The following is a 20073-nucleotide window of genomic DNA, read 5'->3' as shown; positions in this document are numbered from 1 at the left end:
TCACATGAAAAAAGCCTGACATTTTTAGCGTCTAGACTTTTTATATCCACTGTATACATATGAAAAATCTGCATTATATCCTCCCCGTGTGACCTTGTGATGTTTTTGATGGCACTGCAAACATTTTTCTTACCATCAAAACACTGGAACCCAACTGCATGAACATAACAATGCACTTCTCCATCTTTCTGTATACACTCATTTTTTTTAAATTAAGAAAAATGCATTCAAATCTACATTTTAATAATCTACAAAACCCAAGATAAAAACATAATAAGCAAATACCCTGCAGTAAATAAATAAACAGCAATAGTACATGAAAATAATATAGGGTGCTTTGTTAACATAATTTTGATCAAAAAAATTTAAAAGCGATCCCACCACGTCACGGTGACCCTATTCGGGATGGTCCTAACCTCTAATATTAAAACCTTACCATTTGTCAAGTTGACGTGCGTGTGGATAAGGGCTGAGAAGGATAGACCCCGCTAGTGGACAAGCAGCCATGGAGAACCACATCTACCTAATAATGTAGTCTAAAGGTCCCACTACTGAGGATTTAAAGGTAAGTAGGAAAGTAGTGAAAAAGATATAGCTTAAATGTGATAAATGCACTAATATATTACTACACAGATAAGTATTGGCATGCTAAATATTTATAAAGTTGGATGTAAACTATGAGGTTATACAAAGTTGCATATGTTAAAAAAGTTGGGTGTTTTGAACAATCAATATATAATGAATATTCTTTTCTAGCTTAAGGGCTATGACCATATTTTCAGTTCGAGTGCGATCTGACAAAACATTGGATCGCACTCGGACTAATGCTATTATATAGGGCTGTGCACATGTCCAACTGTTTTCCTCTGACTGAGCTGGTCCTAGGAAAAAATCGCTGTATGCCCAAGTTTGATCCAATATTTGCATAGCATTCGGCCATACAAGTCAACGAGTGAAGTGGAAATCATCAGACTGCACTCGGATGACATTGAGACTAAATTATTTTTTTACTATGGGCCAAAAACGAACAGGCGCTTGCTGGCGATTCAGCTGCACCAACTCTGCTCTGTCGATGGGGCGTGACTGCTGACGTCATGCTGATTGACAGCTGGCTTCCCGCAGTTATGCAGCGGGGTACCGACTGTCAATCACCATGACATTGGCAGCCATGACCACCGTCAACAGAGCAGAGCGGAAGAGACGCTGCTGCTCTGTCAACTTGACGTCAGCAGAGGCAGCAGAATCACCGGCAGTGGCGGTCGTTGACCACTCTGTGCCGGCTGAGATCTGCGCTGGGCAAAACAGGCAGGTAGTTAGCGACTACCTGCCTGTTAGCGACTACCTGCCAGTTAGTTCTTAGTTCAATAGTAAAAAAAATAATATAGTCCTGGATAACCCCTTTAAAGATGCACCAAATACATTAAACATCACGGAAACTATACATTTTGGTGCAAATAATGGAAATGCAAAAACGAGCAAAACAGAAAATCCTCTGTGTCAGGCCTTCTTCTATATTGTAATAATTTGTGAAGTCATAGTTTGACAATAGAATAAGTCGCAAAGATAAGAAGCGGAAACCAACTTTCTCGTGCCCTGACCGGTAGACGGGTATGTGTTTTATACGTGCCAATTTCTATTTTGTGGTTTTAACTCTTTAGTGAATAGGGGCAGATTCCACACGGATGCATACACGGCAATGACAGAGAACATTAGACTGGAGCTCTCTGCTAGCTATCCTCTTAGTTCTCGCCTCCTCCCCTTGCTGTCTCTGCACATCTGGGACAGACTCGCCCTTCAGTGGCTCATCCTGCCATTGTAGAGATGCTTTACAGGAGTGTCTGTCAGAGCAGTTACTGATACACTGCCTTCCTCTGCGACATAACATAGGGCCATGGGATAAGGAGAGCTCTTGTACGTGGAAGAATATCTTTCTTGCAAATGAAATCTTCCTTTTACTTGGGTGTCTGCCTCCCTGCTGTCCCCTCCCTCTTACTGTACTGCGTGCAGAGGGAAGACGGCCAAGCATCACAGCACAAAGAAAAGGTATGGAAAGGAGGGGGCAGCGGGCAGACGAGTTTGGTGGCCGCTGTCTGAGGTAAGGGGAAGTGCAGCATCTCTTCTCCTTCTTCAATTTCTTTTTGCCCCTTTCCCCTCCTAGATTCCATGTCATTGTGTGATGCATCTCCTCCACAGCGTGCTTGTCTCATCTACCAGCATCTTCATGTCTCACACCCAGTGAATAGTCCAAAAGGATTTTTTTTTTCCGTAAGTCGTTTGTTATCTGCCATCCATGGAAGGAATGTTTCTACCTCGGGGCCTATGAGTTAATCACCTATAGCCAGTTCTGGCAGATTTATAGCCCTTCCATAAGGCCCTGTCACATACTCTCACCTGTGCCTAATAAGTCACGGAGCTATGATGTCACATTTTCAGTACTATTGTGCACCTGAACCTCCATCTTCAGTATATTGGTGTAATATCTGACACTTCTATTGTTCTCGTAGTGAAATCACCCGTACACTGCCGGCGCTGGAATCCCTGCAGAGCACATTTGAACCCCAATTTTCCCCCGGATTCAGGCAACGCTCCCCCGTAAGTTTAACGTAGTATGTATGGTGCAAGACCCATCATCACACCTCATTCATTAATAGTAATATGAGAAGTTAAATCACCGCTGATCGCAGCCCCATCACACGCCAAAGCAAGATTGTAACTTTAATCCACTTAAAAAGCAGGTGTGACCGAACCTGCGTCCAGGGGCGTAATGGGTGCACTCGGGCCTCAGAGCCAAAAGAGGCCCAAAAAGTCACTTTGAATCATATGAGAAGATTAATCCTACTAAAGATGTGTGATAGTCGTGGGTCTTGTTGGAGATTTTGCATTTTGGCCAAGAGTTAGAAGTTACATCACTGCCTGCATTGAGGTTCTTATTCCTTATCATTTTCTAAAATGTCTCATAGATGAGCGATGGATACAATTGTGTCTGGTCTAGGCAATCCTCTCTGAGCAGTACAAACCTCTTGACTCTCCTGATAGATTGCTACATATGATCAGGGTAGATAAAAGGTACCATCCTGATTGCACAGATTGGGTCTCAGAGGGTTGACTTGACTGAATAATAACAGAATCCACCTCTCAGATTGGTTTTGAGACCGTAGATTTGCAAATGAGTGTTTTCATCTAATGACAAAAAGAAATCATGAAAGTGATGAAACAGGGAAATGAAAAGTTCATTATACTTAAAAGTTGTTCTCATTTGGGACATACTTGCACATCGGTAGGATGTGCACTTATGCAGTTTTTAGAGATCCCATACAAATTAATGATGAACGACCGGCCACTAGAAATGAGCAGATCAATCCGAATTTCCTGAAATTAATGGTATCACGCAAATTTGAACACTATGATTTGGCTCACAAATAAAAACGTCCCCATCAACATTTCCCACACTGCTGAAGCATCAGAGAGCGGGCTAATGTCATTTTGCGTTGCCGCGTGGGCCTCCCCATAATACCCTGCAGCTATGATATCTAGTGGATTATCATACCATGTACAGTGGTGGTCAGTACCGGGGCCATCACAGATCAGCGGTTCCCAGTGGAACACATCTTGTACGGCAGAGTCGTTTTACATCTCCAGAGTTATTGGATAAGTCTCTCTCTTTTGTAGAGTGTAAGCTCTTATGGTCAGTGGGGTCCTCTCTCTCTTTTGTAGAGTGTAAGCTCTTATGGTCAGCAGGTGCCTCTCTCCTGTAGAGTGTAAGCTCTTAAAGTGAGCAGGGACCTCTCTCTCTCTACTTGAGTGTACGTTCTTATGGTCAGCGGGGTCCTCTCTCTCACCTGTAAAGTGAAAGCTCTTATGGTCAGCAGGATCCTGTCTCTCTCCAGTAGAGTGTAAGCTCTTATGATCAGTGTTCTTTCTCTCTCTTCTGTAGTGAGCAAGCTCTTATGGTTAGCGGGATCCTCTCTTTCTCTCTCCTGTGTTGTGTATGCTCTTATGGTCTATGGGGTCCTCTCTCTCCCCTGTGTTGTGTCAGCTTTTTATGGTCTATGAGGTCCTCTCTCTTCTGTAGAGTGTAAGCACTTATGGTCTATGAGGTCCTCTCTTTTCTGTAGATTATAAGCTCACATGGTCTATGGGGTCCTCTCTCTTCTGTAGATTGTAAGCTTTTATGGTCTATGGGGTCCTCTCTCTTCTGTAGATTGTAAGTTCTTATGGTCAGCAGGGTTTTCTCTCTCTCCTTTCCCACACTTGTATTTTTTGTGGAATTTCAACCTTCACATTTTGAGAGAAAGTTTGACAAAGTCAGCGAATACTAATTTCAAAAGATCCACTCATTTCTAGTGGCCACCTTTCCATTGCTGACAGTGTGCAACCACTTTAATCCCAAAAAATTGTCTGCCTGCCAGGTTGGATCAGCAGGTAGGACAAGGGGAGCACAGAGAGTGAGCAGAGCTTGAGAAAGAGTTCTCTCGGTCCACACTCATTGCAATAACTGCTGATGGCTAGTGTCCAACTCGTGTACCAGCTACATGTCCTTATCATATGGACTGTGTAATATTGTCATATCTTGTCAATGATAAAAAACACACAAGGGCACCAAGCACATCCCAAAAAAAGATGCCAAAGGCATTGTAAAGCATTTTTCTACACTGATTTTTCAGCCTTAAGAGTCCACATAACAAAACTATGGCTGAACATACCTTTTTATGTTAGTTTTCTGCCAAAAAGTGTTTGATTAATTCCTCTCAATGAGTATTGGTTGATGCGATGTGTGGTGTGATGTAACAGGTACCATTACAGAGAACCAGAATACTGCACTGAATTAAAATGATTCCACCTTTTTTGGCTTCCTAGTACTGATCCGCAGGGAAGAACTGGTCATGTAAGTGTCTCAGATGTGATGACCTTTGTGGGATGGCAATAAATTATTCCCCTGAAACCAGGGGATTTAGGACTGGATCAGAAAACAGAATCTTTGTCCAAAGCCTCTGATCTTAAAAAAAGAGTACAGCATATAAGCTGCATACAAGTCGTAACAGACTGTAATACTGTCTGCTGCCCTGTTCTAACCCCGCTGATCTCCTACCCCGAGCGCAGCCTAAGGTACCTCCATATTAGTGGTGGATTAGGAAGTTTGCATGCTGTAGTGTTAGTATAGCCTTGGTCTACTAGTAACGAATATTATGTGTGATCTTTACAGCTTCCTGGTGATCCGAGCACGAGTAGCATGATGAGTAAACTCAACCAGCTGACCTCCATGGTGTCCAGCCTTGAGGAGAAGGTATGACAGTGCAACCCAAGAAGAAGCGGAAATGATACCTAAAAGAGGCTATAACCAGAGATGAGACATAATAGGAACTATTCATTTCTCTTTGGTCTGTAGCACATTCTGCAGAGCTTAATCACCGACTGATTGCTAAGCAACATAACTGTTCTTAAAATGTCCAATCTGTAACCATACCACTCGGAAATTATTTATCTAATAGCTCTCATCTCTATTGTGCAAGTCTTAGCCTACATGTACCTGTCACTATATAACACATAGACATTATCTATACACATTGCATAACCTTAGCTTCCAGGGCTTAAAGGGAATCTGTCATCAGGTTTTTCCTATATAATCTGTGATCGGTATGATGTAGGGGCTGAGACCTTGATTCCAGTGATGTGTCACTTGCTGTCATTTTGATACAATCCCTGTTTTCTCTGCTGCAGATCTAGCAGAGCTCGGAATGCTGAGCTGTGTATAAACCCCGCCCACACCACTGATTGGAATGCTGAGCTGTGTGTAACCCCGCCCACACCACTGATTGGAATGCTGAGCTGTGTGTAACCCCGCCCACACCACTGATTGGAATGCTGAGCTGTGTGTAACCCCGCCCACACCACTGATTGGAATGCTGAGCTGTGTGTAACCCCGCCCACACCACTGATTAGCAGCTTTCTGTGTACACTCTGCATTGACACAAAGCTAATAATCAGGGGTGTGGATGGGTTACACTGAGCAGTTGACTAGGAGGCAGGAGACACCTAGTCCAGTAGTGATAATCTCCTGCTGATAAAACACTGACTTTATTGAAACCGCAAGACGCAGCCTGTTTGCGCAAAGCAATGAACTATTCTCCAAACTTCTTCAACCGTTCTCATGACAGCCAAAAATATTAGTGAACTGGAAGACTTTTGTAGTCATTACAAGTGCCATTTTGTGTTGAATTTGGATAAACAACTTGTTATATTAGTTGTGTTGAGCTATTTAAATTGTTCTTATTTGATTGTTTTATTGCAAACAGCAGAAAGTTTATAAACTTTGCTAATAAACCTAGTGGTTGAATACTTTGATTGCAAATGTATCCCCGATTTGCACCCCTCTCATCTCTTGCGTTCTTGGTGTAATATAAATGATTTTGTCTTTCCTTTGTTTCTAAGTGTAAGGGGAAACTTCCTTCTTTGTCTAGCAAAGCTTTACCGTGTGATATACAGTAAAGCTTGCCATATACATGCAATAACTGTTGTATATAAAAGGCAAAGCAGTATGTACTGACAGGGATCACCAGATAGAATCAGATAATTTATTAACAAAACATGTTAAAAACAAGTAAAAAACAAAAAAATCGCTATATAAATATACAAGACCACAACATTATAATGTTTTGGTCAATCGTCAAAATCTGTTGGATGTCACAGATTAGTTCACCAAAATAATAAACTGTTCCCCCACAAAATTTGCATAATAGTGTATCTATAAGCAAAATTGCTGTAGGCAAAATATTCAAGAGTAACCATATAGTGTAAAAAAAGTGCATATGCAGTATCAAATACATGTATCATAGGAGGTACCTAGCCATATTACATAAATGCTTGCCAAACATGCAGAATAAATAAAGTGCATGTGTTAAAGACAGTATTAGGCATTCAAATAACAATTTGGTCAAAAATCCTATATAAAGTTGATATATGCTGCTGACACAAATAATAATAATAATAATACTTTTTATTTATATAGCGCCAACATATTCCACAGCACTTTACAAATAACAAGCATAGGTGTAAACATGCAGGTGATATATTGCTGGCACAAAAACCAAACACAGACAAGGAGAAAGGGTATTAAGACCATTGGTGACCCATACAGATATACAGTACAGAGAGGATATTGCGACCCCAGCCTTTTTTTTCACACATGCAATATTCATTTGGCCATCAGACATCTCTCCCAACTCTCCCATGCTCAAGAATTTTTGGCTTGGCCAAACATCCATGTATATTTACTGGGGAGACTGAACAGAGTCGCTTACATGTTCAGACCCTTACCTGCCCTGACAACTTTAATGTGTATGAAGATCTTAAAGGAAATCTGTCATCAGGATTTTGCTACCTAATCTGAGAGCAGCACAATGTAGGGGCAGAGATGTCTATTCCAGCGATGTGTCACTTAATGGGTGGCTTAGTGTATTTTTTATCAGCAGGAGATTATCACTAGAGGACCAGTAAACCTGCCTCCATGTGGTCCAACTACTCCCCCACCAGTGACTGGCAGTTTTCTGCCTATGCAGAGTTTATACAGAAAATTGCCAATCAGTGGTGTAGGTGGAGATATACACAGTTCAGTGTTCATAGACCTGTTAGATCTGCAGCAGATAAAACAGGGATTTTATCAAAACTGCAGAAACCAGTAAAGTAAGTAATACATCGCTGGAATCAGGGTCTTTGCCCCTACATTATTCTGCTCTCAGATTACATAGCAAAAACTGCTGACTGATTCCCTTTAAAACGCTCAGCTTTACTCTTTCAGCCTCTACATTTTTGTAGCCCTTCCCCTTGGACAGAATACATCATACACGTAATCAGAGAGGGATTTTGCATTCTCATTTACTGTTTTACACTGGATGGATTCTTTTATACCGAGTAGGTTCCTGAACATTTACAGAGAGCCTTCATTCAGGGAAACGGTGGCTGCAGATTGCTGTAATGATAGAAAGATGTTATTCCCCCATATCGGATCTATCACCATGTTTTATGTGTTTACATGTATTACTTTGAATACACCAACTTCAACTGCTGTCATTTACACCTTGTTGCCCTCTTTAGTCCCCTGGATAAAAACTGCACTGTTAGCATTTTTCTGAAACCATAATCTGTAATCTCATCTCATAATATAAGCTCTCAGGTCTTTTCTCCCTTTGATCTGCAGTCGTATTTTTGCCATGTCATAATTTGCTGATTGCAAATGCAGATTTTTTTCTCTGGTTGCTGTTGGTTGGGCCCAGGTGTAGAAGTTGCTTGAGCCTCCCTCCTGACCCCATCACCTGTGACAAAATCTTTTTACAATTGTGTTTACATCACAAGAATGAACTACAGGCATGCACATGGTCGTATACGACATAAATAATGCAGCCATATGCTAAAAATATAAATATTGGTGTTATGTTCACAAATAATCTTGCTGTATACTGTACACACAAATAATGTCTCCATAAAGTAGATATATGAATAATACTGATGGATACGATACATATAGATAATACATTAATCTAGTATATACACATATCACTGGCATCTACTATAGATGTAAAGATTGCTGCCACATACTGTGCACATAAATATTGCTCCCATATACTGCACACACGATTACTTGTAGTATATACAGATAATGTATTGTACAGGGAAATAATGTTACAATATTCACACACAGATAATGCCGTCACACACTTTATACCCAAAAATAACACCATCATATAATACACACTCACATACCACCATACGTATCTCACCATACTCACAACTGGATGGGGTTGGGAGGAAAGCAGTCACAATCCTGCATGCTCCAGCCGGCTACATAGAATGACCCCCTGAGACACCCTTAGTTTTTTAGCGAGGGATGTAGATCTCATTGGTGTGACTCTTATAGTTAAATTACTCATTGATAGAGTAACTCACATATTCATGGCCACATATAATAACGATTCTCTCTGGACAGAAGGACTAGTGGCCGCTTTTCCTTTCCCCATTCTTCTTTTCGGGAGGACCACGAGGTGAGGGACTAAACAATCTGATTTGGTCACCATTCCTTCATGGACCTCAAAGCTACAGACTTGACTGTCTCTATCAAATTAAAGCTGCACTCTGTAACGCTATAGTATGCAAACATGAAATATATGAAATTGGAATTGTATTGCTGCTCTAGAAAATAGTTAAAATGAAGATACTTCGCGCACGAATTGGCCAATTCGTGTGCTCCGTATCTTCATTTTAACTTTTTTTCTAGAGCAGTAATGCAATTTCAATTTCATGTTTGCATATTATAGCATTACAGAGTGCAGCTTTAATTTATTAGATACATATAGAAGTGGCGCTATTAGCTTGTACCTGTTTACACCTGCTTTTCTGTTTGGTGACGGTCAGTCTGATAATTGACTGTCTCAATGGCATGTATGCCCATGCAGTCTTTAGTAGGCCTCATGCACAAGGCCATATTATGGATCCTTATTGTACCTTCAGCCAGTTATCAAGGGAAAAATATGGCGTCTTATGGTGCACTATAAAGCAACTTGCGTAGGGACTCGGGATAGTCTGTGCCGTATTCTTTGAGAATTAGTTTTGGTGATCTTCAGGTTAGATCTGTACCCATATTCGGGGACAAAGGTACATCAGCTGTCAAGAAGCAGGTAACATGTTTCCCAATAAGGGCTATCATAGATGTTTTATTAGATCTACGTGAAGGAAGTAATTCCGCATCTCAAATAAATGTATCTCCTAATAGTTTTGCCATCATCCTGGGCTAATATCGGCCTAAATATTATCCAGTTATCCAGCTAGATACTACCAACACAATGAGGCTTGGCTACAATGTGCCTTGTACCTTAGTGCTTAAAGAACAGTAGTTTAGTTCCCATCCGACAATATTGCCTCATCATCATTTTGATTTTCTAAAAGATAATGATAAGTTAATTTTGTTCTACTAAATCTAAATGAATATGCACTTTTGTCATTTCTTTAATTCTTATTTCAGGTAAAAACAGTCTTAATGGAAGGGGCTGCAGTGAAACACCGGAGATCGCTCATACCCCCCATAATATTCGAGGTAATAATTTAATGTAGGTCAGGGTTTCTTAATGTTTCTATGTGTGGTATTTCTATTTTCCAATCTAAGAGTCAGATCGCTACCATCAATCTTTCTGCTTGTATCACAGAATTCCCCATAGCAGAGCCACTGACCCTATTACATAGTTTACAGGCAATTATGCTCCTCCAGTGCATTAATGGATACATTTTACCAAAGTCATTTTTTCTTAATTCAGAACACGCTAAAATACCTACTGCAACAACTACTGTACACTTAGCCATTTTGGCTCTGAAGAGGGCGTGCAGGGAAATTTCAACCTAGAAGCCAGGAAAATAGTACAGGCCGCTCTGGATAAGAATGTGCACAAACTGGAACCACTCATCAGACCAAGAGAAGTTAGAGGGAATCTGTATTACATAGCTTTCTGTGTACACTGTGCATTGTCAACCAGTGCTGGAGGCCTAGATACACAGATTAGCTTGACTGCTGTGCACAGGAGACCTAGTCATGCAGTGATACTTTCCTGCACATAAAACATTGATTGCATTGAAACTATTGCACACAGCCTAATAAGTGACACATCCCTGGAATTATGCTGCTCTTAGATTAAATAATAAAAACCTGCTGACAAGATTCCCTTTAAGCAGAATGAGGTACTGATATATAGATTATATATTGATGGAAACTTTTTAATACAGCTCAAACTTGCCATAAAAATACACTCCTCAACACTGAAATTGGAACACCAAGAAGGAAAAGTCATGGAGCTATAAAAATCACAGGACAGATAGATAAGTTAATGATATACAAAAAATGGAAACAAAATTTTCAAAACATCTCAGTGTATTCAGTATCGAGTATCAGCACCACTAGCAGAGATACACGCACTTACACGCCTTGACTGATATCAATGAGCTTATTAATGGTTGTCTGAGGAGTGTTCTACCTCGCTGAATGCATGTGAATGAATGAATGAATCATCAAGATCTGCGGCTGGCAGCTTCGTTTGCAATTGCCTACCAATGACGTCCCAGATGTGCTCCATGGGAGACAAGTCCGGAGACGCTGCACACCATGGTAGCATGTTTAGGCCATGCACACTTTCACATTAGCACAAGCAACATGTGGGTTAGTGTTATCGTGTGGAAAAACAGTTCTTGGGAGACTTTCACATTTCCCAGTGAAGGCCTCTTCATGGCAATTCAAATGTGGTCTCCACACCAATATTCGGCTATCATTGTGTCCAAGACAAAAGCCGGACTCATTGCTGGAGGATTGACCTCCATTCCAGCCTTCAGTGCCATTTTGCTTTGCACAATCATAGCCTTTGAGAGTGGTGGTGTGAGATCACACACACATACTGCCCCTCTGGGGGAGCCCATCTGAATAAAGTACACCACCACCACTGCCTCTCACAAAACTGTGCCTCCTTTCACAATTGTACCCCTTTTATGTACCCCCATTCACAATGATAAGGCATTTAATCTTCGTCTCCTTGGTGGAGCACATAGTGTTGCCCTCTCTGTTTCCGCTTCTCTGTGGTGCTTCAGTGCTGATGTGCCAGCAGCGGTGTGATTACATCAGCAGAGAGCTGACCTCATCACGCTGCTGCACGTCGGGGTCTGGGGCTGATGTGCCTGAAAAACGTAAATACATTTGAATAAAAGAAGAATGGTGAGGTGTCTCCTGGACTGATCAGCGGGCCACAGCAAACCATTTGGCGGGCTGTATATTTTACAGGTCTGCTCTAGACAATTTTTGACACCTTAGGATTGGTATGTGACATCCAATTTCATTTGCAGAGTAGAATAGATCACTATGAGCCATTTTGAGAATCTGATGAGACCACGTGGGAATCGCAATAAAAGGTCTTCAGAAGGAAACATCACACCGGTTCTATTCCATGGATTATGGTGTGGGTGGCATAATATACGATACTCGGACTCGTCTCGTCTTCATTCCAGGTACATTAAAGGGGTTAGCTGCGGCCCTGGCTTCCTCTTCATGTTCAGTTTGTCCGAAGGCGGGGACAATGATGCCAGCGCTGATTGGGCGCTGGGCATGACATGTCATTCCACTGCATCACAGCCCCGGGACAGCGAGTGCCAACACCGCTGAAATGGAGCCGGCACGGGAGGTAAGTATACGTTTTTTTAATTTTTTTTTTTTATCGGGGCCGAACATTTAATTTAAGAAGGGGTTGTCCTAGTAGTGGACAACCCCTTTAACAGCTTGGTGTTACATTGATTTAGTAGTGAAACCAGTGGTAAGGACATTTCTCCAGACTTTCCCAGGAGCGGTTTTTCAACACAACAACAACACTAGTATGAATGTTGCTCGTACTACTGTGAGCAGTTTGCATGACCTAAACACACTACGATGGCCTGCAGCGTCTCCGGACTTGTCTCCCATAGAGCAAATAGGGAACGACATTCAATGGCAATTGCAAAGGGAGCTGCCAGCAGCGGGTCTTGATGATGTCCGTGCCCAAGTGCATTCAGCATGGCAGAACATTCATCAGGTAACCATTAATAGCCTCATTGATTGCAGCCAAGTGCTAGGATTTCAGCCCGTGGTACTCGTACTTGATACTGAATAAATCGAGATGTTTTAAATATGTTGTTTCCATGTTTTCTTCATTTATCTATCACTAACATGTCTATCCATCATGTGATTTATGATTCCATGACTTTTGCTTCTTGGAGTTACAAATTCAGTATTGAAGAGTGTATTTTATTGCATGCTATTTGTTCTTGTCCATGTAAGTTTTTTTTTTACCTGGTGTAAATGCCACTGTTCTCCTAAATCAGAAGTTGATTTCTTTGGTTCCTGCACCTCTCCATTCCCGAGATATGGCTTCCTCTTTCCTTTATGTAAATCTAGCCTTTCTAACCAAGTGGGTGTGGTCTTTAACTCTTCTATATGGGAGTCTTCTAGAGGACCATACCCAGTTGGCTAATAAGATTAGATTTATGTACAGGGAGGAAGGGGCCATACCTCGAGGATAGAGAGGTGCAGGAACAAAAGAAAAACAACAACAGATTCCGGAATACAGCGACATTTACCCCTGGTTAAAAAAAACAACTATATATTTATAACCAGTTCACATAAAACTGTGAACAACTGAGAAAGTGAGAGATCTCTCATCAAGTAGTGAGTTAAAAAATGTGTAGCATTATTTCATGTGCCATTATTTTATCCAATTTGTGCCATCAGTATTTTCTTCAAACCTATTTTTTTTAATAGTTCATAGATCTACTAAAATATTATATGCACTTATAGGTAAAAGTGGATTCTTTAGGCATATCTCAAAAGACTCATCTGAAAGTTGATGTTGAAACTGGAAAGCTTATCATCAAGAAGGCAAAAGATGGGCCAGATGAAAAATTTTACACCAGCAAGAAAAGTATGTTTCTTTAACCCCCTGTTCTGTAAAGAAAACCTCTGTCAATAAATGATATAAAAGTAATAAACATTAATACATGCTAAAAATAAAAAATCAATTTAGAATAACAAATTAGTAGACTGCAGCAATTTTGGGGGCTTCCTCTTAGGCTCTGTTCATATTGTGTCAGTAGATTACTTTTAGTCTGGGTTTACAACTCTATGGCCCCAATTAAACAAATTTTTTACACCACGAAAAGTGGTGTAAAATGTTTGAAAGTCACAACATTTTGGACTGAGTAGGACTTGCGCCACAATTTTGTGACTCTTGGCGTTCTAAAGCCAATTTGTCCCAACTTCGCAGAGATGGGGCAGGACAAGGGGCGATACAGCTCGTCGGACTGGAGTGAGATTTCTGGCATGGAGCACAGAGGCGCACTCCCCTCATCAGACTCTCCAGATTCATGCAGAGGCGTGCACCTCTTCGTGAATGAACAGCATATGACTCCACCAAGCACCCTCATCAAGACTGGCAAGAAAATCGCCCATCTTGATAAGTCAGGGACTTATATGCGTATTATATACGTATATAAAGTGGAAAGTATTTTTTACCATTATTTGGCATGAGTAGAATGACTGATGTTTCTACAAATTTATGCTTATTCCTAACTTATTCTTTGCTTATCTCACCAGTTCTACAACTTATTAAGTCCCAGAAATTTCCAAATAAATTGACAATTGTACTGGAAACTGAAAAGGAAAAGATACTACGTAAAGAATATATCTTTGCTGATTCTAAGGTATGAAAACTTTACGAAGAATGTCCTGAGTATGTAGTTTAACTCTAGAGATCTACTTCATATCTATTGTTAGCTGATACTACAATTGTACTATTTCTTTATTATAGTGATGGAGGCTTTCAGTAGATGTTCCATTATCAGTACAGGATATAATAATCTGTCTTTTAAAATCCACAATTTATTTTGCTTTAGCCTAATAGATTTTCTGTGGTTTTAATATGATATATAAGACTATAATAAAGAGCAAACTGTGCGTTAATGCTTATTAATGTCAGTTCAGCAGCACTTTATGCACACATAAGTTGTATCTTTAGGTCCACGGTGGATGAAAAAAGGTCCTTTTTTGGATCAAAACATCTAAACCTTTGGCTGAATGCAGAATACACCACTGAACTACAGGTCCTACTTCCCTGTATGTGTAGATTAGTGCTTTAAAAATAGTAAATCTACAATATTCCTGTACTTCTTTATTTCACCTCATGGAAGGTACAATCCTCGACTGGTGACTAAGAGCTTGTTCACATTGCACAGCCTGCGGACAAAAACAACCGTTAATCAGCTACACAATTGCTGATTGGCAGTTGTTTAGCTGGACCAATTGCACTTCTGATGTGCACAGAACGATCGTTAATAGATTGTTCTGTGCACATCGTTACTGTTGTCAGCAGGACAGGGCCAGTTTACACAGGATGATGTGCTGCCAAGAAAGATGATTTTTAAGCCTCCTTAAAAATCATCTCATCCCGACGGACGAGCGTTTTGCTCATTTGTCAGGTGATTGGCAGCCTGTGCACACTGTCCAATTATCGGGAAACGAGCCTAGAAACGCCTGTTCCCAATAATCATGCAGCATAAATGCACCTTAACATTATGTTCTTACACAGTAATATAAGTTATTCAGCAGCATCTATTTCCTAATATAAATCCCAGTATGCCTCGTCCACTTGTCCCGGTGAAAAAGAGAGAAGACGAGACAGCTTCTAAAAAATAGCAACTTCTAATGGTCCAAGTAGAAATATCAAAACTACATTCAAGGAAACCTGTCTATATTCACCCTACCCGAACCACAGGCAGCATGGTTCAGAGCCTGGCCGCATGATTGTAGCCAGGTATGTTTTTCTACAGTGTTTCACAGAAAACATAGTTTGATGAGCTGTCCCTGGACTATAAAGAGAGATGAGACTAGTCCCTGTGTACACACATAGGAGAGACCTGTCAATCAACTAGAGCACTACATGGAGAAGCAGGATGTGGGCCATGCCGGACTAGTCACATCTATTCCTATGGTTCCCATCAGGTTCTACTATGTTTTCTCTGAGCATTTCAGAGGAAAATATACCTGGCTGCAATTGTGCAGCCATGACCTGATTCATGGTACTTGTGATTTGGGTAGCATTAATTGACTGACAGGTTCCCTTTAATGGCAAAAGAATATCACTGATTTCAGACCTGTATGATCCTTACTCATAGCCTAAGTAATAAGACACACATTGAGTATAGATCCCATGGTTCAACACCTCTACCACTCCTGTGTTGTTAATTAATTGGTAATCAGTAATTAGTTGGCAATCACACAAGCCAATTAAATCAATAGAATCAATACAATATGTTGGCAAAAGAGAATGTCAAAACATGAAAAATTAGTTTTTTTTATATCAAATAATAATTTAAAATACAGTTTAAATTGAATCAGTAACCAGGTATTTTTTACCACATCTATGAGCAGCATAAAGTAGGGGCTGAGACCCTGATTCTAGCAGTGTGTCACTTACTAGGCTGCTTGTTGTTGATTTCATAAAATCACTGTTTTATCTGCTGCAAATCTAGCAGTTCTCTGAATGCTGAGCTGTATATAACAACGTCCACACCACTGATTGGCAGCTTTCTGTGTACACTGTGCATAGGCAGGACACTGACAATCTGTGTTGGAGGTGGGGTTACACAGAGCTCATGAACATAGAGGACTACCTGGCAGCAGGTTTACTAGTCCTCTAGTGATAATCTCCTGCTGATAAAACAGTGATTTTACTAAAACTACAGCAAGCAGCCCAGTAAGTGACACATCACTGGAATAAGGGTCTCTGCCCCTACATTATGCTACTCTTAGATTAGGTAGTAAAAACCAGGTGACCGATATCCTTAACCCCTTTACAGCCTGTGCCGTATTAGTACACACACGCTGTAATCCCCCGGTTCAGTGAGGGCTGCTGCGCTGAGCCCGCACTGAACTGAGCACATGTCAGCTGATTATTACAGCTGACATGTGCCTGCAACAGCCGTGGGTGGAATCGCAATCCACCCACGGCTGTTAACATGTTAAATGCTGCTGTCAATCTCCGACAGCGGCATTTAACGTGCGCTTCCGGGAAGCGCGTCCCAAGCCCCGCCCATCGGCGACCCCGTCACGTGATCGCGGGTCACCGATGGGCGGGCATGACAACCCAGAGTCTGCAGCAGACGCCTGCAGTTGTCATGAGCTGGTCGCTATGAGTGCCACCTAGTGGTCGGCGCTCATAGCACAGGACCATTTCTGCTGCATACAGGGGATCTGCTGATCCCCTGTATGTAGCAGAGGCGATCGGACAGTTGCTGCTTCTAGTCTCCTATGGAGACTATAGAAGCAAGCAAAAAGTGAAAAAAAAAAGTTTTTAAAAATATAGAAAAAAATAAAAAAAATATAAAAGTTTAAATCACCCCCCTTTCGCCCCATTCAAAATAAAAAAAAAAAAAAACCTACATAGACATATTTGGTATCGCCGCGTTCAGAATCGCCCGATCTATCAATATAAAAAAATAATTAATCCGATCGGTAAACAGCGTAACGAGACAAAAATTCTAAACGCCAGAATTACGTTTTTTGGTCGCTGCAAAATTGCAATAAAATGCAATAACGGGCGATCAAAACATCGGATCTAACCCAAAATGTTATCAATAAAAACGTCAGCCCGGCACGCAAAAAATAAGCCATCAACCAGCCCCAGATCACGAAAAATGGAGACGCTACGGGTCTCAGAAAATTGCGCTATTTTTTTTTTTACCAAATTTTGGATTTTTTTTTCACCACTTAAATAAAAAAGAACCTATACATGTTTGGTATCTACGAACTCATAATGACCTGGAGAATAATGATGGCAGGTCAGTTTTAGCATTCAGTGAACGTGGTAAAAAAATAAATAAAAAACAACTGTGGCATTGCACTTTTTTTTGCAATTTCACCGCACTTGGAATTTTTTTCCCGTTTTCCCGTACACGATATGGTAAAACTAGTAATGGCGTTGAAAAGTACAACTCGTCCCGAAAAAAATAAGCCCTCACATGGCCATATTGACCAAAAATAAAAACGCTATGGCTCTGGGAACAAGGGGAGCAAAAAACGAAAATGCAAAAACGACAAATCCCAAGGTTGCGAAAGGGTTAATCTATAATTGAGTCCTTATGGAAATGTACTATTTTACATAAGAGTCCACAACCCGTCCTGGTAAGAACACTCCTCCTGGCCTCTCCGCTGCCGGTTAACTAACTCTTTCAATGCCAACTGGAGAGACCACCTGTGTGGGACTGAAAAAAATCTTGTGAAGCATTTAAAGGATTAGGGATAAAGGCCAAACAAAACATAGAGGGTGAAGTATTTTATTAATTGTATTACATTACTTGGCTAGTGTATGTCATTAAAATGCTAAGAGTAAGGAGCCTACAGGTCTGAAATGCATTAGTCCAGTAATGTTGTTTTTTTCATCTGTGTTGGTAATTTAATGATTTTACTTGAACTTAAGGAGGTATTTAGCAGCTATCTGGTGCTCGTCTTCCCTCCATTATTTGGATTATTGTTACTGCAGGAGAACATGTGCACGGAACAGTGGTGAGCTGGCCAAAATCCATACCTAGCATGCATTGTCCACCGCATCTCCTATTACACTCTGCTGCTACTCGCGTTACTGATTACTTGTATTCTTCTTAATCCTTTTTCCATCTCTGATTTCCTCAAGAATATTGCATTAAGCATGTAATCAACTAGAATTACAAACCAGACACCTTAATTTACAAAGTTCAGCTATATCATTAAAATAACCTAACTAAAATTGTTTAGATTTCTCTCGAGATACCAACACAGCTCTGATACATTTAGTCATGGACTCTACAAGACCTTTGTAGGGACCCAATAGCAGCAGATCCTTTAAATCCTACAAGTTGGGGCCTTAAAGTGAACCTGTCAGCAGGATTGTGCTAAGTAAACTACAGGCAGTGTCATGTTGGGGCTGCTGCACTGATTAAATTGATACCTGAGGTGAAGAAATCCATCTTGTGGTTCTTGTGTAATCAGTGTTTGCAGTTTTGAGTTAATGATATGCCCGCGCTCCGGGGCGGGACTGTAGGCAAGGTCTTTCATTGGTGCTCTAGGCTCCGTCCTGGGACCTGTATTGTTCAACATCTTTATCAATGATTTAGATGAAGGAATTGAGGGTAAACTGATTAAATTTGCTGATGACACAAAGCTAGGAGGGATAGCTAATACTAGAGAAGAGAGAGAGAGGATTCAAAAAGACCTAAATAAACTGGAGCAGTGGGCAGCAACCAACAGAATGGTTTTTAACAGGGAAAAATGCAAAGTACTACATCTGGGCAATAAAAATGAAAAAAGCATATACAGACTTGGAGGAATAGAGCTAAGCAACAGTACATGTGAAAAAGACTTAGGTATACTAATAGATCATAGACTGAACATGAGTCAACAGTGTGATGCAGCAGCAAAAAAGGCAAATACAATTCTGGGATGTATTAACAGAAGCATACAGTCTAGATCACGTGAAGTCATTATCGGTCTTTACTCCTCCTTGCTCAGACCTCATCTGGAATACTGTGTACAGTTTTGGGCACCACATTTTAAAAAAGACATAGACAAACTGGAGCAAGTTCAGAGAAGAGCGACCAGAATGGTGACTGGTCTGCAAACCATGTCCTATGAGGAACGGTTGCAGGATTTGGGAATGTTTAGCTTGCAAAAAAGAAGACTGAGAGGAGACTTAATAGCTGTATACAAATATGTCAAGGGCTGTCACATTGTAGAAGGATCATCTTTATTCTCATTTGCACAAGGAAAGACTAGAAGCAATGGGATGAAACTAAATGGGAGGAGACACAGATTAGATATTAGAAAAAACTTTTTGACAGTTAGGGTGATTAATGAGTGGAACAGGCTGCCACGAGAGGTGGTGAGTTCCCCTTCAATGGACGTCTTCAAACAGAGGCTGGACAGACATCTGTCTGAGATGATTTAGTGAATCCTGCTTTGAGCAGGGGGTTGGACCAGATGACCCAGGAGGTCCCTTCCAACTCTACCATTCTATGATTCTATGATTCTATGATCATTTTAATCAGTGCAACAGTCCCAACATGACACCACCTGTAGTTTACTTAGCAAAATCCTGCTGACAGGTTCCCTTTAAAGAGGTTGTCCGACCTTGGGGTACAAATCTGCAGTCACTCTATGTGACTTGTGAATCCTCACAGCGCTCAACGTGCGTCCTGTCAGGATTGGCTGGTGTCGGCAGCGATTTGCATACTACCAGGCACTTTCCGACTAGACTAATCTGGCCTTGCTTGTATTAAGCAAGGCTCCGCACGTCTAGTCGGTACGTGACTGCATGTGTACAAATCATATATGCTGGCACACGAGAATCCTGACAACGCGTACTGTAAGCGCCGAGAGGATTCACAAGTCTGCAATGACAGAGTGACTGGAACTTGTACCCCAAGGCCGGACAACCTCTTTAATGGATGAGACTTGTTTTTCTAGCACATCCAACAGATTGCAATGTGTAGGAA

General features: G+C 41.0%; 1 protein-coding gene across 3 annotated transcripts in view; it reads left to right on the top strand.

Annotated features, from left to right (window-relative positions):
- The window catches only part of INPP5D (inositol polyphosphate-5-phosphatase D), a 171584-nt gene that overhangs the window by 81840 nt on the left and 69671 nt on the right, over positions 1-20073 (top strand). Inside the window, exons 1-6 of one of the 3 annotated variants that reach the window (XM_073674491.1) lie at positions 1747-2095; positions 2505-2592; positions 5204-5284; positions 10013-10084; positions 13349-13472; positions 14144-14250. In XM_073674491.1, the coding sequence (XP_073530592.1) occupies positions 2046-2095; positions 2505-2592; positions 5204-5284; positions 10013-10084; positions 13349-13472; positions 14144-14250 (522 nt within the window). In that variant the 5' untranslated portion in view covers positions 1747-2045. Of the gene's footprint in view, positions 1-1746; positions 2096-2504; positions 2593-5203; positions 5285-10012; positions 10085-13348; positions 13473-14143; positions 14251-20073 lie in introns of those variants that run through there. The other 2 variants (XM_073674489.1, XM_073674490.1) reach the window with 2 other exon arrangements.

The sequence above is a fragment of the Phyllobates terribilis genome, unplaced genomic scaffold, assembly GCF_046119375.1.
Source record: "Phyllobates terribilis strain yellow unplaced genomic scaffold, ASM4611937v1 Scaffold_3__8_contigs__length_932513732, whole genome shotgun sequence".
Classification (NCBI taxonomy): Eukaryota; Metazoa; Chordata; class Amphibia; order Anura; family Dendrobatidae; genus Phyllobates; species Phyllobates terribilis.
This window is presented reverse-complemented; position numbering and strand designations above follow the sequence as displayed.